The sequence below is a fragment of the Palaemon carinicauda genome, chromosome 45 (genome assembly GCF_036898095.1).
Source record: "Palaemon carinicauda isolate YSFRI2023 chromosome 45, ASM3689809v2, whole genome shotgun sequence".
NCBI classification, from domain to species: domain Eukaryota; kingdom Metazoa; phylum Arthropoda; class Malacostraca; order Decapoda; family Palaemonidae; genus Palaemon; species Palaemon carinicauda.
In genome coordinates, this window is record NC_090769.1 from 21305211 (window position 1) to 21330800 (window position 25590).

Below are 25590 nucleotides of genomic sequence, written 5' to 3' on the forward strand. Positions count from 1 at the left end.
TATACTGTATACCATTTACAGTTAACCCTTTTACCCCCAGGCTATTTGGAAATTTCCAACCCTTAACCCCCAGGGGGTTATTTTTTTCCAGCACATTTTGCAGTATATATTTTTTTAAATTGCTCTAACTGCCTTATTTTTGTCATAGAGAGGTCAGGTTGGTCTCATTCTCTTGGAAAATGCCTGAATTTAAAAAAAAAAAACTATCAAAAATATGAAAAAAAAATTTTTATAGCATTTTTTTCAAGGACGTACCGGTACGTCCATGGGGGTAAAGGGATGAGTTTTGTGAAACGTACCAGTACGTCCTTTGGGGGTAAAAGGGTTAAGAGCATTCATACTGCATCTTACGTAAATGAAAAATGTTTACCTTATCCACAGGTCCTGATGTCCCAGGCACTCATTTACATTGCAAGATAGAACCAGGCCCAGCTTGCCTTATCCCATATGATAATGATGGAATATCATTAGATTTCATTGATGTTTATCCAACTACTGTTGATAATGAAGCTAGAAATGTGACTGATAATACTATCAAGAGTGTTGGGTATGATTTTTCATTGAAACTGGTGAAGAAGGATGGTACTGTCATTAGAGTACCTGAAGAAAAGCCTTCTGGCGTACTGAATAATCCTCGCGTAAACTCATTCTTCCGGAAAGATCTGAAAAAAACAATGACTTTTAAAAGGTCAAACAGCAGTCAAAAAATGAATATATTTGCACTTTCTACCTACAGTAAGAATCCAAAAGTGTACAATTACTTGAAGGAAATGTTCGGGCTTCCAGATGTTAAAACAGTTAAACAATGGAAGAAATCTATATCTTTCGATGATGAGTTTTGGAATTCCTATATTTTCTCCTTTTTTCAAAGAAAAGCTTTGGTAATGAAAGTGGAGGACAAATTATGTGGAATTGTTTTACATGTTTTTCCAGTTCGAAACAGCACCGATGAGAATACTAATTTGTCTCGCGAGGAAGACTTGAGCCAGAGCTCAAAAAATGAACAGAACAGTAATATAAATGAAAACTCGGAAAATAACTCTGTTGGTCATGTTCTCGTTTTAGTTCTGAAAAGTCTGAAGAAGAGCTGGCATTATGTTCTAGGTTGCCACCAGCTAGGCAACAGCATTAAAGCCGGTTTTGTGAAGCAAATTCTGGAAGAATATGTTATTAAACTTCAAAATATTAAAATCTATGTGAAATTTGTGTTGAGCATGTATGATCCTGTGAGTCATTCTCTGAAAGAGCTATTTGGAGTGACACCAGACAAACCATATATCACAGTACGGAAGAAAAGACTGTATTTTTTGTGTGATCCCCAAGTGCTTATTTTGGATACCCTGAAGGCTTTCTCCAAGAATGATATCTACACTGGAAATGGCTTAGCCAAATGGGACTACGTTTACAAGTTTCTCGAAAAGGATTCTCAGAAGGACATAAGTATTGGTCCAAAGTTGGAGTCAGTGCTTGAAATAATAACATTGGAAAAATCTCTTGATAGTTGCGTCAAAGTTGCATCGCAAGTTTTTAGTCAAGCAGTTGCTTTGGGCATCTACATTTGCACTACGTCAGATGTTCTTCCTGAAGAAGCTGTGCACACTGCAGAGTTTGTTCTCATTCTTGGAAAATTAATAAATTGTTTTCTTCTCTCTAAAACATTAAGCAAACCTTACGAGAAGAAATATGTTGATCATATGAGATTTCTTGAAAGTCTGAAGTCTGGTATCTTTACATGTAGATTTGTGTCTAAAACTAATGAACAAAGTATTGATTCATCTAATGCAGAAAAACATTGTTTCCTTACTTGGCAGACTAATGTCAATGCACTATTGCAGATGTGGAAAGAATTATTTAATATCTATAAGATTTCACAAATTAATGTTCAAACACTTTGTCAGACATGTGTAGATGATTTACATAAATTAAGATATACGGACAAGGATCAGCCTATGCTAACTCATCTACAGTTTGAAAAAGTAATGAAGAAAATATTTTTCAAATCTCTAAGACAAACTTCATATCTAGAGGACTACAAATCTTTCTTTTGTCAGAATCCTTGAAAAAGTATTTTGGTGTTTTGTTATGCATATGAGCCTTTGTCATAGTTTTTTCAGAATTAAAAATATTTGTATGAGTTTTGAAATACTAGATTAGTTTATTGCTGTTATTTTCCTATTGTAAGCGACAAGATGAATCTTGCATCGAGGTGTATTTTTCTTCAAGTCAATCATATATTTATGATTGTGTGGAATATGATTAATTTTTATAACATTTCTTGACGCTTTCATCATTACTGGTGAGATATATGTTTATAAGTCTCAGTGGGATAAATCAAGGCTAGGGTCTCCCCGAGGTGGGGTCCGGCTCTTTAAGAGCCGGCATGGCTGAACCTTCTTTGTCAGCTTGAATAGTAAGACCTGTCCATTTATCCGTAATAGGCAAGGCAACAATGAGAGCAGTTGTAGATATGGCGTATTCCCCATTGTGTGGGGTGAGCTTGGAATTAGCGTACCCCCAGACCGACAACATCCTGGTCCAGACAGATCAGGCCTGCCCTTTAGGAAATAATACCGTTACCTTCGGTACCTTGACTATGGGCGTCACAGGTCGACCCAGAAATATAAATTTTGGGATGGACAGATAACATGTAGAGGTCAAAGGCCTTTGAGAAGATGAAAATGGAATTACACAGTACTCCCAGTCATCTAGACTGGTGAATAATTTTTTAGAACAGTTTGGAAAACTCTGTTCATTATCATAATGATGCAGAAAGCTACAAAGCAGTGCAGATGACTTGGTTGATAGCAGAATCAGAAGAAGAATTGGTTGTGATATTAAAAAGACAAGATGGGAAATGGAGAGAAGAGGATTGAAAGTCCTGGCATGCTAATCAACTCATTGCAGCTGAAGCAGCAAAGAAAAAGGTAGAGAAAAGTGGCCATTTGGATCGTATTAAAAAGAACGGGGTGAAATCAGCATTGTGTATTAAATGTAACAAGTTCCAAATTGCTGCTCAGGATTACAAGCTAAGATACTTTTTAACCCCAGACCCTTAACAGGCCTCTACAAAGTGACAAGCTGTTCTAAGCAGTGAAGGGTTTTAAAATAAGCATTTATTTGAACTACTATATTGCATTTTAATATGGGCAACTAAACCCAGGTAAGTCGATTAAGTTTACAGTTTAAAAGCCAAAGGTAGAATAACTGTAGTGAGCTTAATAATATATTTGTTAGGTTGAACAAAAATATGAAAATGTCATCTAGACCAAATGTTTTCAGTATAAAGAAAAACTTTGAAGTTGAATAAATTTTATTCACTAAATCATAAATTCTTTGATTATATTACTATGAACATTTATTTTTCACAATCTATAACTAAATTACAGTATTCAAACTACATAATTGCCTTCACAGTATTTTGAAGTTAAAATACGAAACCAATCTGATAATTTAAATCAACGTTCAAGGTATACCGTACTGCAAATAATTATTCAGACATATCGTAAACCTTTCCATTAAATTATTAACTAGCATAGTGGAGGTATAATGAATGACTTTAAATGGCAAGAAAAGAACAAAAAGATCTTCATTTCAAAAGAAATGACATGGCTTGAAAATTAGTTTTTTAATCAGTAATGTTGCCAAAAAGGGGAACCAATATTTTACATACTGATATCTACCCAATACAGAAATTGTAAAATATTTTCAATTGGCAAAACTACTGATCTAAAATGTGTTGATACTATTGATATTTTCCATTGTTTTCTTGCTCTCGCTTCTGTTTTAATTAAACAATATATAAAAGACAAAAATTATGTATTTCTATAAATTTAATCTCTGGATTTTTGGTATAAAATATGTTTATAGAAAGTATTGCGTTGGTAGGAGAATAGATTACCCATTCTTTTAATCATTATTATTAACAGGTACTTTAACCAGATCACCTGGATTAAAGGTAAAAACATCATTAAGAGAATTATGATATCTACATAGCAGAGCCAGAAAGTTGTTGCAGTTCCTTCTGTCTAATGACCGGAATTGCTATAGTCTGTAGTTTGGCACATCTTGAAGGTAATACCTATACCAGTGGTTCCCAACCTTTTTTCTGTCATTTCCCCCCTGCACCCAGTTCAACCATCCAGATTTCCCCCTTCATGCCCCGCCCAGCCCTCATGCCCACTCGCCTGCCTCAGAAATGGGCATGACACTCCAGTTCTCCCCTTGAATATCATGTCTTTGAGAACTGATATGATCATATCACAATTGAATGGCTAACAACAAATTGCCGCACGTACTGTGAGGACATTTTCCGCTTGTTTTAGTTAGTAGGTAGTGTAATTATTTCCCCCTTGGAAGCTTCAAATTTCCCCCCAGGGGGAAATTTCCCCCAGGTTGGGAACCACTGACCTATACAGTACTAAGTATGATTAGTTAATTGACAGTCAAATGAGGTACCTTTATTATCATAATCATTGTATACCGATGTGGCCGCATTCTCCATCATTTTATAATGAAGGACGATCATATATTTTATTGTAGAACCTACATGCAAACACATGTGGAAAATTTCTAATTAAGTACTATACAGTATACTGTAGTGAATTTTCAATATTCTTTGCAATCCTCTGAATTTATAAGACCTAGAGCATTCCACAATAATCCAAGGATGAGGCCTTCAAAGTACAGTATACTTTTATTTCAGTTGCTACTATTCTTTCTCTCTCAAAAAGTCAACACCACCACCATCAGAATGCAAGAAATACAAAGGACTTAAGTGAACAAAGATTGAAAAGCTAAAGTAAGCAAAGTGTTTACTAACGTTCAATTCTCACTTTTGCAGACAGACTAGAGTGATATCTTAAGTACTTAATATCAATATATAATGGTCCTTCTATTCCTTTACTGGGCAGTTCAGTATAAAATATTAGTTTACATTTGTGTAGGGACAACTTGTTTTCCCACCATCATCATCACATACTATACATATTTTATTTTTCAAAGTTTAAGATCATTTTAAGAAAATACTTTCGTGAAGGGTCAAACCTTTTGAAATGACAAAAACCTGTGTGCACTTTAATATAAATGTTGAGCTTTTTATAAATACATTTATTTCATTCATATAAACAAATCTCTCCTTCTACTGATGCCTTAACATTTTGTGCATTTAAAGAATGAGAAGTAGTAAGGGACTTTGTAAGTCATACAAATAGAAACACTTAACTCATGACTATAAGAATCAACCAAAACAACTCTATCCTTATCGCTTGTTAAGGAGCTAACAATTCCATGAGTACTTTCTTTTCATCGCCAGATATATCAGGATGCCAAAAATCTACCATCAGAATGGCTCTTGGCAGAGATTGTAGTGAACTGTGATTATTTTTAAAAGTAGCAGAATGTTCAAACGAGTCATCAAAGATGATGGTCTCCTTGACTTCCCATTTACGTTGTTCTCCTCCGACTTCTAAGAAACATCCATCTGGTATTTTTAAGCCTGAAAGTAAATATAGTTATAGTGCCAAAAAGTACTTAATATCACACAAAATTAAACATTCTAAATATCTTTAACATTTGGAGTTACAATAGTGCCAAAGCTTTATAATAGCAATAATTCTAATTTGGATCCCAGAGACATTTTAAGCCCCTAACCACAATAACTTATAACTGGATTAAACTAGAAGTGTCCCTGTATAGTATTCCAAAATGTTTGGTAATTTCAATTTAACATTTTAAAATTTTTGAGACAGATAAAGAGCTAGAAATATTTTAAGGAGTAAATATTTTGTCTGGATGAGAACAGTCATCAATTTCATACATAATTAACCCTTTTACCCCCAAAGGACGTACTGGTACGTTTCACAAAACTCATCCCTTTACCCCCATGGACGTACCGGTACGTCCTTGCAAAAAACTGCTATTTACATTTTTTTTCATAATTTTGATAATTTTTTGAGAAACTTCAGGCATTTTCCAAGAGAATGAGACCAACCTGACCTCTCTATGATGAAAATTAAGGCTGTTAGAGCAATTTTAAAAAAATATACTGCAAAATGTGCTTGAAAAAAAAATAACCCCTGGGGGTTAAGGGCTGGAAAGTTCCAAATAGCCTGGGGGTAAAAGGGTTAAAGCAGTAAAGTCTTGCTCTGTTACTTTTTTAACATGGTACTGAGAATTAGCTTTACGAATTGGATGCATAAGAAGTTTTCTAATCAGCTGGAGGTTGTCATAGAATTGATAAAATTTCACGGAAGACACACAATGCTAACGAGTAATGTATGAGCTATATCAGTAACTGTGACCAAGAGCCAAAGAGATACCAAAATATTCATCAGAATTAAAAGATTGCATCATCATATTTTGTCATGCCGTTATCGTAAATTTCCTGGCCCTCTTATGCCAGTCTGTGATTCACTATGGGATTTCATATTTTTTATATTTCGTCAAGATCTTCTTCATTAAAAGTATGGCACTCATATTCACAATTATTCGGGCAAAAGTGTTGAAAGTGTGGTATTACTGAATTGTATTACACTGCATATAAATGGTAACTTCGAGTTGGAAAATAAATATGATTTGTCTGAAAAATTACATCTTGAATGTAGCTAAGTCAACTTGTTTGAAAGTTTATTCCTTTCAAGAGGACATAATTAAAATAGATTAAAAAAATTAATAGAGAAACAATATACTATTCATATCAATAAAAATAGATCAGTTTCCATCCTAGGTCTTAGAGCATATTTAAAAATACACTCAACGGCAATTTTCCTCTACATTTAATAGCTAAAACAAGTCAGTTTTAATACAAAAATTTGTCGTTACTGTGATAATTTAAATAATAAAACAAAATAACTTTTTGTTGAGTATTGAAAGTATTGATGAGAGCTTAGTAATGTACCTAGAACTCCAAAGAAAGTTCTAGCTAAATTTATCAAATAACTAATCCAAAACACATGGCTGACTAAGAATACGGCAGTGTAAGGGGGGGGGGTTGTTTGACGCCCCCCGTTAGGTAGGTAGGTAAGAACACGGCTTGTAGGTCAGGTTGTTGGGGGGGGGAGTTTAGGTTAGTTGGTGTCCATTTTTAATGCATGCTTAAGGAACTGGCCGCTGATATACAAATGCTCTAATTAATCCTAAACAGAATACAGTAAAGACATTTCTTATATTTTATATTGTTCCTCACCTAAATGACATCTCAGTCGCAAGTTTGTCGGTCCGTGGTGTGGTTCTATGTGGGAGTCGGGATATAATATAGAAAAGCAAGCATTTCCAAACACGCAGTCTCTCATAACGGAAGGCAATGAGCCGAGCATCGTAGCCGTGTTTGGGCATTTTCGGCAATTCCTTTCGACAGCGACTCCTTGATCTATGAACGGGTAAATACACCAATGACCATTAGCGATGTCATTTAACTTCCATCCATGACTACTGCCACTCTGTAGACTTTCAAAGACATCTTGAAATTCCTCCAAAATAATTTTGAAATTCAATTTCAAAAGCTCTACTTCTGGAACATAAACATTAAAGTCATTCCAGAAAGCATTTGCAGCAAGATCCATATAGAATACGGTTGGGTTTTGATATGATGACCTGCGTTTCTTTAACTTACGAGTTGATTCAACTAGCTTAGGGTCCGAATCCATATGTTTGTTATGGCTAACATTCTCCTTCACAGATTTAATGGCTTCTTCAACCCTTGACGTCAGTCGTACATTCCTTATTTTCATGTCAGCATATCTGCTAATGAGTTGAATAGAAAGTTCTTTATAATTCTGACATCTAACACAACTAGGATTCTTACACGCAGACAAACCCTTGGTATCAGTCTCTTCGTGGGAAGGCAATGCATACACCAACATTTTCCCAACATCAAAGGCAATTTCTCTGTATGGTTTATTTGTCTGTCTCTTGTAAACTATCACGAGAAAAAGGGCTGCGAAGAATGTTCCCAGCAAAAGCGATGGTAAAAAGGGTACTGCTGGATCAGGGAGACCAGCCACAAAGGTCGAGCAACATTCTTTGAACCCCATTTTAAGGTATATTTCAGTTTTCCCTTGGAATTTAAGAACCCAACTCAATTAAAATCGTTTCTTTTCAGCTAATAGTACCCAGATAATGAGGACTGGTAAGTTATAAAGCTTATATTGATAGCAGTGTTTGACGTCCATCAACGATTCGCCACAAAGGTAAAACTTCCTTTGAACCCCATTTTAAGGTATATTTCAGTTTTCCCTTGGAATTTAAGAACCCAGCTCAATTAAAATCCTTTCCTTTTCACCTAATAGTACCCAGATAATAAGGACTGGTAAGATATAAAGCTTATATTGATGGCATTGATTGACTTTTCACGGTATCACTTCACTTGACACAGCAATGTTTGTTTTGGATTAACAGCTGATTTTGAGAGAGACGCCTTTTAAAGGGTACGTACTCGATGACATTTAGTATTGTCTCGTAAGTAATACACACCAAAACTATATTGTCAAGGTATAGATAAGCTGTAAAATTATAATAACTGTTTTCTTATCACATTAAAAAACGCATAACTACTAAACACATGTGCTTTTGCACATACGATGCAAGAGAGATATTGGTGTACGGCAAAGAATTGAAAAAAATAGTTATTTAGTTTCCTATGGTAAAGAATTGGAAAGATAAATGAGGTACTATTTAATTTCTTGTTTTATTTAATTATAATTCATGTAATATTTTAATTAATCTGTTAATACAGTTAAATATAATTTTCCCCCTCTATCAGCTAGACATGTGGGAGAGTTATTACTAATATGTAAGTGCATGTTCAGTTGTGGGGCAATAGTGATTTGCCTTTACATCGGCACCTCTTTAGTTTTCTTTATTCTATTTCTTTGATTTTTTTCCTTTTTCCCCATATTTATTATATATATACTCTTTATTTTTTATTCTTTGCACCTTAAATAAACAATTTTTAAGGGCCATTGTATACAACAATAGTGATTAACCAAAAAAATTTACTTGTATACGGTGTCACAGTTTGAAGATTATTCCAAAACATTTCTAAGATTCTTTTATGGAATCATTATAAAATCAATTCTAGTGCTGGCATTTAAAATTACATAAAAACTAAATAATAATCATATTTTATTTAACACAATCTAATATAATATTAATTAGAACACGAGACGTAATCTAAATATTATAATGCAAATCGCCTTAGAGAAACCGAACTCAGAAATTACAGAACTGTTACGTCGTTAATAGTAAACACGCCAGGGTTGCCATTCGTACGATAATTATAGTACGTGTACGATTATTTTGGGTCCGGTACGATGTACGATACATACCTAAGGTATAAACAATGTAGGTGTGTGTGTGGGTTTAATTAAACAATTATACTAAAATCTTTTGAAATACGTCAATCATGTAACACCCTAATAATTATATTGAAACTGCGTACGATAATTTTGGTTGAAAAACGACAATTTCAAGGCTCATGTACGATAATTCAGTCGAAATAATCTGGCAACCCTGAAACACGCTTCGTGGGTAGCTGATCGTCAAGTGTGTCACTCATCCCCTACTTGTGATAATATTTAAAGGGAGCCGATCTTTTTAAAGGTAACTTACCAACTTATTAAAGTCAATCTGTTATACTGAGTGTTGAGGCAGAAATTTACCAAATTCAGTCTCCTTCCAGGTTTAGGGTTCATCTTTGCCTACCGGTAGTCTGCCGCAAGTCTGAAGCTTATTTGCTTTCATTTTGTGAATTATTTTTATATTATATTTTCTTACTTACCTTAGCAATATTACGATGAATTTATTTCTCACCAAATGCATGCACTACCGGTATAAAGTTTCCCTAATGGATATTTTGTTTACTGTGTTATTTCGGTCTACCTGCATTTCTGACTGCTTTTTTTTTCTTTTTTTTCTTTTTTTTTCTTTTTTTTCTTATCTCCACCCCTATCTATAAATGGATATAGTGCCCGCAAACTTATTTTGCGGAGTGAGCAATAAGGAACCAGGTGTAAATTATAATTATGGGGAATCCCGATGGTGTATGTATGATAGCGGCCACCTATATGTGTTATTATGTCTAACTTAGAATACGGCAGTGTAAAGGAGGTCGCAGGGGGGCGTCGGCCCCCTCATTAGGTAAGTAGGTTAGGACATGGCTTGTAGGTTAGATTAGAGGGGGAAAGTTTAGGTTAGTTGATGTCCATTTTGGTACTATTTTACTGTATTACAGGGCATTGTAACCTAGGGAAAAAACTACTTTTTCTTATAGAAAAAAATTACTCTCTTCGAAAATGATACTTGATCCCGTCGCAAATGAATAGTTTAATCCACACGGGAGGAACTGGCTGCTGATATACAAAGGCTTCAAATCCCATATGAAAACGGGCTTTTGGGTGGGGACACCTGAAAATTTGTGTTAGGCCAGTCTGGTGTTCACCAGTCGAGGACGTTACCACAATGGCCACCACAACCCCTAAGATTGGACTTTGAATGGTCACGCAGATCCTAGCACTGGTATTGGTCAAAATTCTTAAATTATATTCCGGAGCCTTTGTATATCAGCGGTCAGTTCCTCACGCGTTCAGGAAAAAATGGACATCAACTAACCTAAACTTTCTCCCCTAACCTAACCTACAACCCATGTCCTCACCTAGATACCTAACGAGGGGGGGGGGGGCTGATGCCCCCCTGCGACCCCCCCTTACGCTGCCGTATTCTATGTTAGACATAATAATATATACAGGTGGCCGCTACCATACATACACCCCCAAATTCCTTTCATTATGTACCCAGCTACTCGTTTTACTAAGTAATATAGTTTTCTTACTCGTTGTTTTAAATATTCACCCTCTAAAGTATTTTGCATTCAAATGTATGCTACTTGTTTCTTCTTCCTTACATACAGTAATTAGCCTATATAGCCATATTATTCTTTCTTTTATAGTAGCAATTAAAGTTACCATAGTTTGTCAAGATTACATAATATTAATTGCCTCTTACTTGTTCATATTTCATATGTATGTATGTAACTATTTACTTTTTGTCAAGTCTCATTCCAGCCTATGGAAGTGATGAGACAAACCATAGTTTCTTTTTGTCAAATCTCATCCTAGCCTATGGAAGTGATGGGACAAACCATAGTTTTGTCAAGTGAACATAGTTTTTTTTTTGGATAGTGATCCTAGGCTTAGTGTTTGCTTTTAAGTTGTCTCATTTTCTTCAACATGCTCAAAATCTTTGGAGATATGTGGTATAAACTAGAAAAGCACTCAAAGTGCAGATCTCCACCACGGCAGCTTATTTCTCAAAACCAGCTTGCCTTTCCCAAAATCAATTTGGATCGTAGGCGTATTTGAAGTCTCTGACAACCATGTGCAAACTTGGGGTTAAGGTTAGGGTTAATTTGGTCGACCTTTTGCTCATCCTTGACCTCCATATTTGACCTAAGACTTTCTAAATTTAATCACTTCCATGTCTCAATATGATTAATCCCAGAAAGTTTCATGACTCTATGGGTAAAATTGTGGCCTTGAAGTTGTTCACAAACAAACAAACAGACATACATACAAGGGCTAAAACATAACCTCCTCCCAGCTTCCATGGCTGAGGTATTAACTACCTGTTAGAATATGAGGTTTAAGGGTAACTGCTTACCACGTTGTTATTCTTTTTAAAACTGGTGTAATATGGTTTTCCTTATACAGTACAGTAATGTCTTTCTATGATTCGTACAGATTTGGTCTGCGTCTGTCTGATATATTACTACACCATCGGTGTAACGTGAACATAGATCTGCAAATTTGGTACCCTGTAAAAGTCGCTTTTGAATGGCAGAGGCAAGGGACGGGAGTGTTTTAGAGACTGATCATATATATACGTATGATCAGCTCCCTAGCCCACTCTCCATCAAGGTAGAATCAGGGAGCGCCAGGTAGTTGCTGCTGGTGAATCAGCAGGTAGGCCTATAGGCTCTCCCAAAACCTCCAACCTTTGCTCACAAGGTAAAGGTTTGGAGACGCTATTAGATACTATCGAGCTGGGGCGGGCCCGAACCCTTTCCAGTAGACTACCAATTGTATCCTATAATTGAGTATAAATGTGAAATTATTTATCGCATAGTTTTTAGAAGGATTATTTCAAATTTGAAGTTAATTTTTAAGCCCTATATATTTATATATATATATATATATATATATATATATATATATATATATATATATATATATATATATATATATATATATATTTTATTTTAACTAACATTACCTTAATGAAAGAGCAAAATGTCATTAGCTTGATGGCCCTAACATGGAAAGCAGCCAAGAGTAAAAATAGAAATATGGAAGTAAGGAATAAACTACAGTATTTTGTAATAGAAAGGGAAAAGATTAATATAGCCTTTAATTTATATACTGTGCTGAAAGATTACCATACATATTGCGTTATCAATAAGTTTCTTGGTTTAGATAAAATGTAACTGAATTGTTGTGAAAACATCTTATGGCATAACACAAAATTGTTTATCAACAAATTTTTGGTGCCTGGTGACAAAGCTTCTAATTATTAAAATTAATATTGTCTTAAGAATTCTCAAAATTATAAACCATAGTTCTATCGACCTCTAATTATCCTTGCATTTGTCTTATACCTGAAGGAAATTATAAGGATACAACCTGGTGAGTTGATGGATTTCCCATCATAGCAGACCAACACATACACACACCTCTTGCTACTTTATTGTCAAGATTTTGTAATTGAACCACTTTATGCAATATATATTTCTAAGTTGATAGACTTAAAGTTTGTAGCGTCTATCTAGTTGAAATTCAATTAGATTTTTAAAATTGCCTTCTTTTCTTTTCTTTTTAAGTAAAATCACTGTCTTACAATTAAGCTCACCATCTTTCCCCTCTGATTAGGGCCATACTGAAGCTCATTTGACATTTAAAGAACCCAAATTGAGGAATTAAATGCTAGAGTCATAGTTAGTATTTATTATAGTGGCTTGTATTAAAAGAAATTATTGTTTCAAGATAATTGAGTGTATTTTTCATGCATTGCAGGAAACAACATGGCGGACATAGATATGTCATCAATGAGTGATCAGATTCAGGCAGAAGTTCAGGTGAAGCAGTTTAGGGATTTTCTAGTTCAATATAATAAGTTGAGCGAAAATTGCTTCAATGATTGCGTATGGGACTTCACATCCAGGAATATTAGAAGTAATGAGGGAGATTGTGTACAAAATTGTGTCGAAAAATATACAAAGGTAAGGCAAATTTATTATTTGATTGAGTATATAAAAATATTTATAACCCCAAATATTTACTGTACTACATTTAGTTCATATTAGATTTTAAACCCTTACTTCTGCCTTTCTTGTTCACTTTAATTTGAAATAAGGCTCAAATGGAGAATAAGCAAATGAAAGCTGAATGGATAGTTAAGCATAGGTTTAACTGAAGGAATTATTTTGCATTAGAATCGACTTCAATGTCCCACCCCATGCTATTGGGGACAGTTTCTATATATATGGAGATTCTTGCATTTTCACCTTTTTTAATTGACTATTATCTATTTAGAAGATTTCAAAGCTAAAAGCCATTTGTTCCAACACGTAGTACTTACCTCGAACTACTTTCTTAGGAGTATCTGGGATTCTCCTCCCAACTGACCAGAAATTGTGTAGTTTCCCCTATCTCCGTTTTCCCTAGTGGGTCCCTCTGTGGTGGATGAATACGCGCCCTGAGGCGACCCGGGTCAGCGAGAGCGCGTGGCCAGGTCTCGGTCACCAGTAAGTTTCTACCATATTTTAAGTATGCTCATACTTTTGGATATTGTAGAAGATGCATATTGTCGTAATGGGACTATGGCAAAGCACTAATTTCAGAATTTCGGGTTATATATCTAGAGTTCCCTGACTAGTAGTCAACGTAATATCAAAATGTACGTTGGTGTGCTTGTGGCTGTGGCCAGCAAATACAAAATCTTCCCTAAAGAAGGTGATGAATGCAAGAGTTGATGGGAGAAGTACAAGAGGAAGGCCAAGGTTTGGGTGGATGGATGGAGTGAAGAAAGCTCTGGGTGATTGGAGGATAGATGTGAGAGAGGCAAGAGAGCGTGCTAGAAATAGGAATGAATGGCGAGGGATTGTGACGCAGTTCCGGTAGGCCCTGCTGCTTCCTCCGGTGCCTTAGATGACCGCGGGGGTAGCAGCAGTAGGGGATTCAGCATTATGAAGCTTCATCTGTGGTGGATAACGGGGGAGGGTGGGCTGTGGCACCCTATCAGTACCAGCTGAACCCGGTTGAGTCCCTTGTCAGGCTGGGAGGAACGTAGAGAGTAGAGGTCCCCTTTTTGTTTTGTTTCATTTGTTGATGTTGGCTACCCCCCAAAATTGGGGGAAGTGCCTTGGTGTATGTATGTATGTATGATATAGTTTAGTAAAACTACTCATGTATGTTATCAGACATAACATGGAAATTCTCAATAGAGTAGCTGTAATTTACCAATACATGGCAGCTTTGCCATAGCACACTGTACAGAATATGAGTGCCTGTAAATCCTGGCACTTACCCACCAGGATCTTTTCATGCTTGTGTCATGAAAAGAAGTTCTCCGGTTGGCTTTGGTTTCCTATATTTTCCCAAGTGTTTTGGAATGCCACGCCTAATGTTTGAGGGTTTTACTGCCTCTTCACCAGTTGATAGGTTTTACCACCTCTTTGCCATGTTATGGACCAGAGTGACTGCAGAACAGGGCTACTCAACTATTATGAGGAAAGGTCTAGTTAGACAAGTTCCACTGTATACATGGGTCTGGAAATTTTTATTACATAAGGTCCTGGGAGCATTCGTAAGTTGAATACTGTATATAAGTACTATAGACCCCTGACTCACAGCTGAGGAATTACACTTACAAGGATCCATCACCAGGACCTTTGTGTTACTCAAATATATTTTCTTCTCCTGGGGCCTGGGGTCCAACTACAACATTCAGAAGGTCCGGATTCGGACCGCGGGCCGCCAGTTGAGTAGCCCTGCTGTAGAACATTGGGATTCATTTTTAGAGTTTGATATGCTGAATTTGCAATATTTACTTGAATGGTTTCGTCTGCATATCTTTTTTTTTTTAAACCATTTACGGTATTAGGGTGTTTTGGCTTTTTCCTGCCCAAATGTATGGAAGTATTGTGATTTTGTCATAAGTACAGTATTGGTTCTATCATAATTATTGAGAAGGTGAGATACATTTTGCAATGGCCTTTATTTCATTTCAACATCAGTATTCTTTTAACCCTTTTACCCCCAGGCTATTTGGAAATTTCCAACCCTTTACCCCTTGGGGTTATTTTTTTTCAAGCACATTTTGCAGTATTTTTTAAATTGCTCTAACAGCCTTAATTTTCGTCTTAGAGAGGTCAGGTTGGTCTCATTCTCTTGGAAAATGCCTGAAGTTTCTCAAAAATTTGCAAAAAAAAAATGTAAAGAGCAGTTTTTTTTCAAGAACGTACCGGTACGTCCATGGGGGTGAAAGGGTTAATACTCCAGACAATTCATGTTCACTAATCAGCAACTTTATTGTGTACATGTTAAATACAGGAGTTGGGCAGCTTTCCTTCTTTTCCTTTTGTCTGTAATTCCATTATCAATGGAGATTCCTTGCCAAGTTCCTCAATGTTCATATGATGGGTTAGGTTAGGTTATCCTAAAGAGCAGCTGATTAGGTTGAAGATATGTGTTGTATTCTTGAACACATTTCAATGGTAATTTTTTTTATCAGGTCTTTTTATATTTTGTCCCTAACATAATGAAGCACTTAAACTCTTATCCAGAATGTATTCAAGCTGCCTAGGTATATTACTAGTTTAAAATAAAAAAAATTGGTAATAACAAAGGGGAATTAGTTAAAATACTGTTTGTTCCAACACAGAATACTTACCTCGAACTACTTTCTTAGGAGTATCTGGGATCTCCTCCCAACTGACCAGAGTTTTGTGTAGTTTACCCTAGTCCCGTTTTCTATGAGGGGTAACCTCAGGTGGAGTGGAACACGCCCTGAGGCTATCCCCAGGTCAGAGAGCATGCTTGCTCAGGTTTCAATCTCCAGTAAGTTCTCTGGTCGCGTCGTGATAACATCTCAACGCTCTCTCCTTACCCAGTGCGACCCTTTGTGTCCCTGATCCCCCTTTTGTGTCTTACGCGGTCCCCACGTGGACCCATTGTGTTCATTCTTTACCCCTTCCTACCCTTATCCTCTGTGTTCATCGTGTAGGGGCAGTTTATGTTCTCTTACAGCCACGTGTCTGGAGTGCAAGTTCTGGAACTTGGTACAGTGGGTGCGCTTCGGCACCAAGAAGAAGAAGGCGTCCAAGAGGTCACATAGGAAGACGAGCCTCTCCTCGCCTCTTACTTCTCCAGATGCCTCGTCGAATGGAGCTTCTTTTATACAGCCACCTTTCCCTACCCTGAGTAGGGGACGAGGTAAGTCAGTTGTGGGGAAGTGGCCCATTGCTCTTCCCCAGGAGTCTGAGTGGGTGCGGTATAGCACCAAGAAGAAATAGGCAACGAAGACGTCGCCAAAGAAGACTAGCGTCCCTTCCTCCCTTGCTTCGCCGGGCGTCTCATCTGACAGAGCTTCCCTACCACCCTCCCCTACCCAGAGTAGGGGACGAGGTAAGTCCATTGCGGGGAAGAGGCCCGCGGCCCTTCCCCAAGAGTCTGATCTTCAGGATAGTGGGGTTGTGGTGTCGTTCCAGACGAGTGAGGGGCTTGCGGGAGTGTGTATGGGAGACGGAGTCCTGGTGCAAGCAGGCCACGTCTCCTCTGATGACCCCATGGGGGGAAAAATGTCCCTAATTCTTCTCCAGCTTCTTTGGCGTGTTTTTCAGTCACTTCTGCAGCCGAGGACGTCGCCAAGAAGGAGCCTCCCGAGACGAGGCGCTGAGGAAGCTCAGGAGACGAAGGGAGAAGTCCCGCAAGAAGTTGTCGCGTTCCCGCTCCCCCTCGAGGTCGCGCCACGAGAGTCGGCGCTCAAGACACCTCGAGAGCAGTGAGTGGGTGGTGGTTCACCTCTACAGGCTGCTGGAGCTAGCTGCGGCACCGGGCCCTTCAAGTTGGCGTCCGAGGACGAGCTCCCTCGATAGATAATCCTCTGGCAGCAGAGGCACCCGACGGAGGGACTCATCGTGGCAGGTTCCAGTCGACAGGCGTAAGTCCGGGAAGGGTCCGGCTCCATCCGCCCAGCGGAGAGAGTCGCCCCTTCGGTCTGGCAGTCGAGTCCTGACCTCCAAAGGCCACCTAGCTCGTCACGAGCGCGGCCCTCGGTTTTCCTCGACGGGCAGGCCCGCAGATACAAGAACCTCCGGAAGAGTTGTTGGACCCAGGACGGAGGCCCCCGTTCCGACGGTGATGCCCGTCCTTCGACGTGAACCCCGGCAACCCTACAGCAGGCTCTGGCAGACCGGCATAAGTCCGCGAGGGTTCCGATTCCTTCCGCACAGCGAAGAGTCGCCCCTTCGGTCTGGCAGCCGTGTCCCAGCCTCCAAGACTTCGACAGCCAGGTCTCGGTCGACAGGCATAAGCCCGCGAAGGTTCCGACTTCTCCCGCCCAGAGGAGAGAGTCGCCCCTTCAGACTGGCAGCCTTGTCCCGGCCTCCGGTTCTTCGATGGCCCGCCCTGAACGAAGGAACCAACCAGCCAGCACGGGGAAACCCGTGGCTCCATGGATATCCGCAGGAGCTCCATCCTTCCAGCGGAGGTAGCCGCTGGATCGACCCGGCAGCATGGCATCCATACCCGGTACCACGACTGCCCCATTCAGGCTTCGTGGTCAACCGCTGGTATACCAGGGTACTCACACCCCACGGATTCCCCGGGAGGGGGTAAACCCATGACGGCTACCTCCGTCCCAGTGGCTTCATCCGTGATGGAGATAGCCGCTCCATCGTCCTGGCCAGCCCCATCCAAGCATCGGAGGTGGCCGCTGACACACCCATGATGGCTACCTCCGTCCCGGCGGCTCCATCCGTGATGGAGCCAGCCGTGCCATCATCCTGGTCAGCCCCATCCAAGCATTGGAGGTGGCCGCTGACACACCCGTGATGGCTACCTCCGTCCCGGCGGCTCCATCCGTGATGGAGCCAGCCGTGCCATCATCCTGGTCAGCCCCATCCAAGCATTGGAGGTGGCCGCTGACACACCCGTGATGGCTACCTCCGTCCCGGCGGCTCCATCCGTGATGGAGCCAGCCGTGCCATCATCCTGGTCAGCCCCATCCAAGCATTGGAGGTGGCCGCTGACACACCCGTGATGGCTACCTCCGTCCCGGCGGCTCCATCCGTGATGGAGCCAGCCGTGCCATCATCCTGGTCAGCCCCATCCAAGCATTGGAGGTGGCCGCTGACACACCCGTGATGGCTACCTCCGTCCCGGCGGCTCCATCCGTGATGGAGCCAGCCGTGCCATCATCCTGGTCAGCCCCATCCAAGCATTGGAGGTGGCCGCTGACACACCCGTGACGGCTACCTCCGTCCCGGCGGCTCCATCCGTGATGGAGCCAGCCGTGCCATCGTCCTGGCCAGCCCCATCCAAGCATTGGAGGTGGCCGCTGACACACCCGTGACGGCTACCTCCGTCCCGGCGGCTCCGTCCGTAATGGAGCCAGCCGTGCCATCGTCCTGGCCAGCCCCATCCAAGCATTGGAGGTGGCCGCTGACACACCCGTGACGGCTACCTCCGTCCCGGCGGCTCCGTCCGTAATGGAGCCAGCCGTGCCATCGTCCTGGCAAGCATTGGAGGTGGCCGCTGACACACCCGTGACGGCTACCTCCGTCCTGGCGGCTCCGTCCGTGATGGAGCCAGCCGTGCCATCGTCCTGGCCAGCCCCATCCAAGCATTGGAGGTGGCCGCTGACACACCCGTGACGGCTACCTCCGTCCCGGCAGCTCCGTCCGTGATGGAGCCAGCCGTGCCATCGTCCTGGCCAGTCCCATCCAAGCATTGGAGGTGGCCGCTGACACACCCGTGACGGCTACCTCCGTCCCGGCGGCTCCGTCCGTGATGGAGCCAGCCGTGCCATCGTCCTGGTCAGCCCCATCCAAGCATTGGAGGTGGCCGCTGACACACCCGTGACGGCTACCTCCGTCCCGGCCGCTCCATCCGTAATGGAGCCAGCCGTCCCATCGTCCTGGCCAGCCCCATCCAAGCATTGGAGGTGGCCGCTGACACACCCATGACTGGTCAGCCCCATCCAAGCATTGGAGGTGGCCGCTGACACACCCGTGACGGCTACCTCCGTCCCGGCGGCTCCATCCGTAATGGAGCCAGCCGTGCCATCGTCCTGGCCAGCCCCATCCAAGCATTGGAGGTGGCCGCTGACACACCCACCCATCCAAGCATTGGAGGTGGCCGCTGACACACCCGTGACGGCTACCTCCGTCCCGGCGGCTCCATCCGTAATGGAGCCAGCCGTGCCATCGTCCTGGCCAGCCCCATCCAAGCATTGGAGGTGGCCGCTGACACACCCGATGGCTACCTCCGTCCCGGCGGCTCCATCCGTGATGGAGCCAGCCGTGCCATCGTCCTGGTCAGCCCCATCCAAGCATTGGAGGTGGCCGCTGACCCGCCCATGACGGCTACCTCCGTCCCGGCGGCTCCATCCGTGATGGAGCCAGGCGTGCCATTGTCCCGGCCAGCCCCATCCAAGCATTGGAGGTGGCCGCTGACACACCCATGACGGCTACCTCCGTTCCGGCGGCTCCATCCGTGATGGAGCCAGCCGTGCCATTGTCCCGGCGTGATGGAGCCAGCCGTGCCATTGTCCCGGCGTGATGGAGCCAGCCGTGCCATTGTCCCGGCGTGATGGAGCCAGCCGTGCCATTGTCCCGGCGTGATGGAGCCAGCCGTGCCATTGTCCCGGCGTGATGGAGCCAGCCGTGCCATTGTCCCGGCCAGCCCCATCCAAGCATCAGAAGAGGCTGCTGACATAGCAGGGTACTTAAACCCCACGGATTTCCCCGGGAAGGGGTAGGCCCATGACGGCTTCATCCGAGACGAAGGCAGAGTGGTTTTCCCCCGAGCGGGTCGAACGGGGCTATTGCCTCTCCAGTGCCTGCCTCAGAGGCCGCTGAAGAGAGAGCCCCGCACCTTTGCCCAGTACCTCTTCGGCTCCGTCCGCCCGTCGGATGTAGAAGTTGGCACACATAATCTTTCCCTTGCCTTGCCTCCCGTAGGGGAGCTTCGACTCCTCAGTTAACCTTTAGACCCTCCTACTCGGACTCCAGGAGGGGGCGTTCAGGCCGCGGCTCTCGAAGGAGTTAGGAGGGGAGGCCCCCTACTCCTGCTAGCGCCTCAGGTGGGGGATGCCTCAAACGATATTGGCAAGCATGGCGGGACCACGGAGCGGATCCGTGGACCGTAGCAGTACTAAAGGAGGGGTACAAGCCGCCCTTCCTAACGGACCTCCACCTCGGATCCCAGATCAATAGGCGGAGTGGTTGGCATCCAGCGACCCCTGGAGAGTAGTAGTATTGCAGGAAGAAGGCTCGGCAATGCTGGCGAAAGGGGCAGTAGAACCAGTCGAGAACCGAGTCCAGGGTTCTACAACAGGCTCTTCCTGGTGGAGAAGGCAACAGGGTTCTGGAGACCTTTCAGCCCTCAACAATTCGTGTACACCACCGACTTCAAGATGGACACTCCGAAGACGGTCCTAGCGACCTTGGAGGAGGAGGACTTCATGAGGTCCATAGGCCTCAAAGCCGTCTACTTCCAGGTCCCGGTTCATCCCTCCAACAGGAGGTTCCTAAGGGTAAAATGGGGTACCAAAACATGGCAGTTCAAAACCCTATGCTTCGGACTGTCGACAGTCCTCAGGGCTTCACGAAGGTCTTCGCAACAGTTTCAGGCTGGGCGCACGAACAGGACGTCCGCCAGATTCGGTACTTGGGTGACTGGTTGTTGCTTTCAGTCTCAGAGGAAGTACTGAGGGAGCAAGACGAGAAGCGCCTGCAGTTCCACAACGTCTTGAGTATCATCATCAACCTGGAGAAGTCCCGGCTGATTTCCTCCACCAGGATGACCTACCTAGGGTTGGTTCTAGACTCCCGGATGGCGAGGGCCTTCCCCTCAGCGGAGAAACTGGACACCCTGAAACAGATACTCTGGCCCTTCCTGTCGGGCCAGCCCAGGAGAGCCAAGGTCTGGCAAAGACTGATAGGACTCCCCGCACTAGATAGTCCTGGTGTCCCCAGAGACGAGGAAGTCCTGGTGTCCCCAGAGACAAGGAAGTCCTGGGGTGGTAGCAATCGGAACGAACACCCTCAAGGGAATGCCCTTTTCTGCCGACCCTCCGGAGATGCTCCTGTGCACGGACGTATCCAAGGAGAGCTGGGGTGCCCATCTTCTCGATAAAGTGGCAAAAGGTAAATGGTAAGTCGAGGAGACGAACCTGCACATATACGTGCTGGAGATGAGGCCCGTACAAAGAGCGTGCCTAGAGATTGTCCATCTACCCAGGGGAAGCTCCGTGGATCCGGGGTGCCTACGTGAAAGAGCAAGGAGGACTGAAGTCGAAGGAACGGTGCAGTTCCACGATGGAGTTCCTAGAATGGGCTGAAGTGGAACAAATTAATTTTTCAGCCAGGTTCTCTCCGGGGAAGAGGAACGGCCTGGCCGACGGCCTCAACTGGAAGGGTCGAGTGGTAGGGCCCGAGTGGTTCCTACACCCTGAAGTGGGGCTCGCCGGTGATAGACCTCTTCGCCACGAGACTAAACGCACAGCTCACCGTGTTTTGTTTTCCTGTGCCAGATCCAGCAGCAGCGTTCGAGGACAGCTTCCAATGAGACGGACGGCCAACCTGTGGGTGACTTTGGTAGCGCCCTGGTGGCCAGGGAGAGAGTGGTTCGCGGATCTAAAGGAACTGGCATGCCTTACACCTGGGCCACTTCCAGACAGACCAGACCTTCTCCGGCAGCCTCACTTCCAGAGGTTCCACAAAAACCCTTGGTCCCTCCTTCACGCGTGGAGGTTATCGAGCGACTCCTGAAAAAGGAAGGATTTCCGTCGAGGACAGCATCAAGAATGTCAGGGTACCTGAGGCGTTCGTCAGTCGAGGTGTACCAGGCGTAGTGGGCTACCTTTTCTAAGGGGTGCTCCTCGAAGAACATCAGGCCGTTAGGGGCCTCCATTCACGAGATAGCAGACTTCCTGGTCTATCTCAGGGACTAAGTGGCCTTATCCATCCCTAGTCTTCCTCCTGAAGGACATAGACCTGAGTGCCACCAAGTAGATCTCGACGCTCTTCAAGAGCTTCGAGCAGTCGTTTTTCCCCCAAGCCGTTAGAGTGCCCCTGGGGGATGTGGCTAGGGTACTTGAAGATGCTTTTGGAACCTCCCTTCGAGCCTCTAAAAGACATTCTAGACAAGGAGCTCACCCTCAAGGCAGTCTTTAGTTTAGATCTGGCATCAGCAAAGAGTAGGCGAGATTCTTGGCCTGTCATACGGGATCTCACGCTCGAAGGGCTGACGAGAAACTACTTTCAGATTCTTATCCTCCTTCGTAGCCAAGACTCAGAATCCAGCTGTTTGGGCCCCCAAAATGGAATTGTTCTCAGTGCCAGCAATCCCTCGCTCGGACAACCCGAGGGACTTGCAGTATGGCAGTTTTTAGAAAGGACAGCTAGACTTCATCTCGAGATCAAGAGTCTGTTCGTTTTCCTCGGGACTGTGAAGGAGCCAGTCTCCAAGAACACTTTCTTCTAATGGATAAGGCAGGTGATCGTCAGGCCCTACAGTAGTGCAGGTGTCCCCCCTTTCCAGGAAAGCCCAGACCCCACAGCATTAGGAGTCTAAATGCTTCTTTGGCGTTTGAGAAGAACATGGCAGTGGGCCAAAGCCTGAGGGCAGGTACTTGGTCTAACCAGTCGACCTTTACGGCTCACTGCTTGAAGGACTGCTCGAGAAAGTCCCTGGGCGGGTTCTCGCTCGGTCCCGTCATTTCCGCGCTCCAAATGGTTTAATGGTGTAGCCCCAGTGGTAACTGCGGGTAGCGAGTCCAAGAGACACAGGTTCCTTCCTGAGCCCCCTTGTTCTTCCTTCCCCTATTCCCTTACCGGAAATGACTCGGGTAGCCCCCTGAAACTGCCATGGGATACACTATCATTGGAAGGACATGTCTCCTAGGATTCTTGCAGAAGTGAGTTACTTAGACACTCAGATGGTTTTTTTGCGTAGTTTTCCCTATTTTCTCGTGTTTTTCTTTGAGGTCAGCAGAACCTAGTCTCCTACCTAGGTTCCTCTTCTATTCTCGTCACGGTCTCTAGGTCCTGAAGGACACTCCCACCTCCTAAGGTATAAGTCTCCTAAGAAAGTAGTTCGAGGTAAGTATTCTGTGTTGGAACAAATCACAAATTTTAAGTAATTTGTATTTTTCCTAACAATACTTACCTCGAACTACTTTCGGGTAATGGCCCTCCCATCCTACCCCGAGTGCCTTGCCGGACTTCATAGATACCTAAGCTATCAAGAACTTACTGGAGATCAAGACCTGAGCAAGCATGCTCTCTGACCTGGGCATAGCCTCAGGGCATGTTCCACTCCACCTGAGGTTACCCCTCATAGAAACCGGGACTAGGGTAAACTACACAAAACTCTGGTCGGTTGGGAAGAGAGCCCAGATACTCCTAAGAAAGTAGTTCGAGGTAAGTATTGTTAGGAAAAATACAAATTACTTAAAATTTGTGATATTCTTTTGTTACTTCATATAAATTACTAGAGGGTCCTCAATTTACAAACACAAATCTAACAAATAATAAATCTTGGGTATTGTTTCAAAAGTTTATAATAAAAAAGTGTAATTAAACAAATATAATTTAATGCAGATTTGAGAACAAAGCCTTCATTAGGATATTGGGAGTTGAATGGCAGGACAGGATTAAAAATTAAACTATTAAGAGATTACTTGATTGCCATGGTTTGGGCATGTTTTTCGCACTCCCCAAGAGATTAGCTCACCAAATGTTTAGCTGGGCTCCACAAGCTATTAGAAGAGCGAGTACAGGATTTTAATTCGCATAATTTCCTTGTCGACATTTTCTTCCTTCACTAGCATCCCACCTCCATTATAGTGGGAAAGTCAGCAATATGAACATCAGGGAAGGTTTGTAGAAATAAAACGTTAATTTTGATAAAATTTCTGTTCTCTACTCACCTGATGTTCATATATATGCCTACCTTCCTCCCCACTGACTTATTTCAAGTAAAAGTGAATCATATACCGCATGTATATCACAAATGCTCGTACAATGTAACTATATTTCTTGTTTGGTATATTTTCGTTATCGGTCTCCCTTCTCACCGATAACTTGTTCATTCCTCTATTTTCCTGCACCATTGTGTTTGAATTTTTGTGCCGTTCTTGACTGGAATGGGTTGTATAGATATTCAAGCTCCGACCAAATAAAGTTCAATTGCATTCACTAGTCTCTCTGTAAGTGCTTGCGGCACAATACTTTAGACTTCCAAACTTAATACTACAATGTGTAATATACAGTATTTTTACCATTAACCACCATTGTTCCATTACTTTACTAGGGGTGTGTATTTTAAAAAGAAGAAAATAGAAGAATTTTTAATAGATTTTGAGGATAAACAACAATAAAACAGGCTTCTTGGGAAGAAACTATGTGAACATCAGGCAAGTATAGAAATAAACTTCCAAACTTAATACTGTAATGTGTAATATACGGTACTCCTTACCATTAACCACCATTGTTCCAACACTTTACTAGGGATGTGTATTTTAAAAGGGAAGAAAATAGAAGAATTTTTAGTAAATTTTGAGGATAAACAACAATAAAACAGGCTTCTAGGGAAGAAGCCATGTGGACATCAGGCGAGTATAGAAATAACAAATTTAATTATTAAAGTTCCTTTATTATTAGACAAAACAGGAAATATTGTATTTGTCATTGACTGGTGGGCAGCAAATGCATGATACTATGCTTTCATGCAATATATTATTAGTATAATAAGCTTCGTGTTTTTTCAGGTAACACAACGAATATCTGAGAGGTTCCAAGAAATTCAAATGCTTTCCAATGAAAATGCATTAGCCGCATCGCAAAAACTTGGGAAGATGCCTGCAATTTGAATTTTGGTTTTAGGTAAACTTTATAAAATACTTTATAATTTTTATAAGTGTAGAATTTCAGGATGGTATATTTAGCGAGGTTTTATTTCAATTAAGCCAGTCACACAATACTCTTTATACATGGCTCGAAAGACAAGTAGAATCAAGTCTTGAATTTATAAATTTCATCGACTCGTTTTCGTATTACAGTTCTGTGCTTTATTCCCTTCTGTTGTCGTGAGGAAAGAAGAAATTAATAAATAAATAATCTGACATGACTACTGTACAATTGAGTATTTCTTATAGAATTTTCTTCCATAAGAATCTAAGAAAAAAAATTAATATACTTCTTTGCAGAATTATTTCTTTCCATCGTAAGAAATCCAGCTAACTGAAATTTATTAAGAAATTTTCTTTTAAATTTATTAAGAAATTTTCTTTAAAATTAATTAAGAAATTTTCTTT

At 42.3% G+C, this 25590-nt stretch overlaps 3 protein-coding genes across 3 annotated transcripts in view; 2 read left to right on the forward strand and 1 right to left on the reverse strand.

Annotated features, from left to right (window-relative positions):
• Positions 1 to 2224, forward strand: part of LOC137634975 (uncharacterized) — a 43426-nt gene extending 41202 nt beyond the window's left edge. The window contains exon 8 of the mRNA XM_068367568.1: positions 382 to 2224. Within this exon, the coding sequence (XP_068223669.1) occupies positions 382 to 2060 (1679 nt within the window). The 3' untranslated portion in view covers positions 2061 to 2224. The remainder of the gene's footprint in view (positions 1 to 381) is intronic.
• A 2861-nt stretch (positions 2225 to 5085) lies between these two features.
• Positions 5086 to 8330, reverse strand: LOC137634650 (aspartate beta-hydroxylase domain-containing protein 2-like). Its single transcript, XM_068367126.1, has 2 exons — positions 7184 to 8330; positions 5086 to 5494 (listed from the first exon to the last, which is right to left on the reverse strand). The coding sequence occupies exons 1-2, from the start codon at positions 8028 to 8030 to the stop codon at positions 5268 to 5270; spliced, it is 1074 nt and encodes a 357-aa protein (XP_068223227.1). The 5' UTR covers positions 8031 to 8330; the 3' UTR covers positions 5086 to 5267.
• Positions 8331 to 9215: 885 nt separating this feature from the next.
• On the forward strand, positions 9216 to 25518 carry LOC137635015 (mitochondrial import inner membrane translocase subunit Tim9-like). The gene is made up of 4 exons (XM_068367624.1): positions 9216 to 9241; positions 9511 to 9597; positions 13062 to 13267; positions 25045 to 25518. Exons 3-4 carry the CDS (start codon positions 13070 to 13072, stop codon positions 25144 to 25146), a joined length of 300 nt encoding a protein of 99 aa, XP_068223725.1. The 5' UTR covers positions 9216 to 9241; positions 9511 to 9597; positions 13062 to 13069; the 3' UTR covers positions 25147 to 25518.
• The last annotated feature ends 72 nt before the right edge of the window (positions 25519 to 25590 follow it).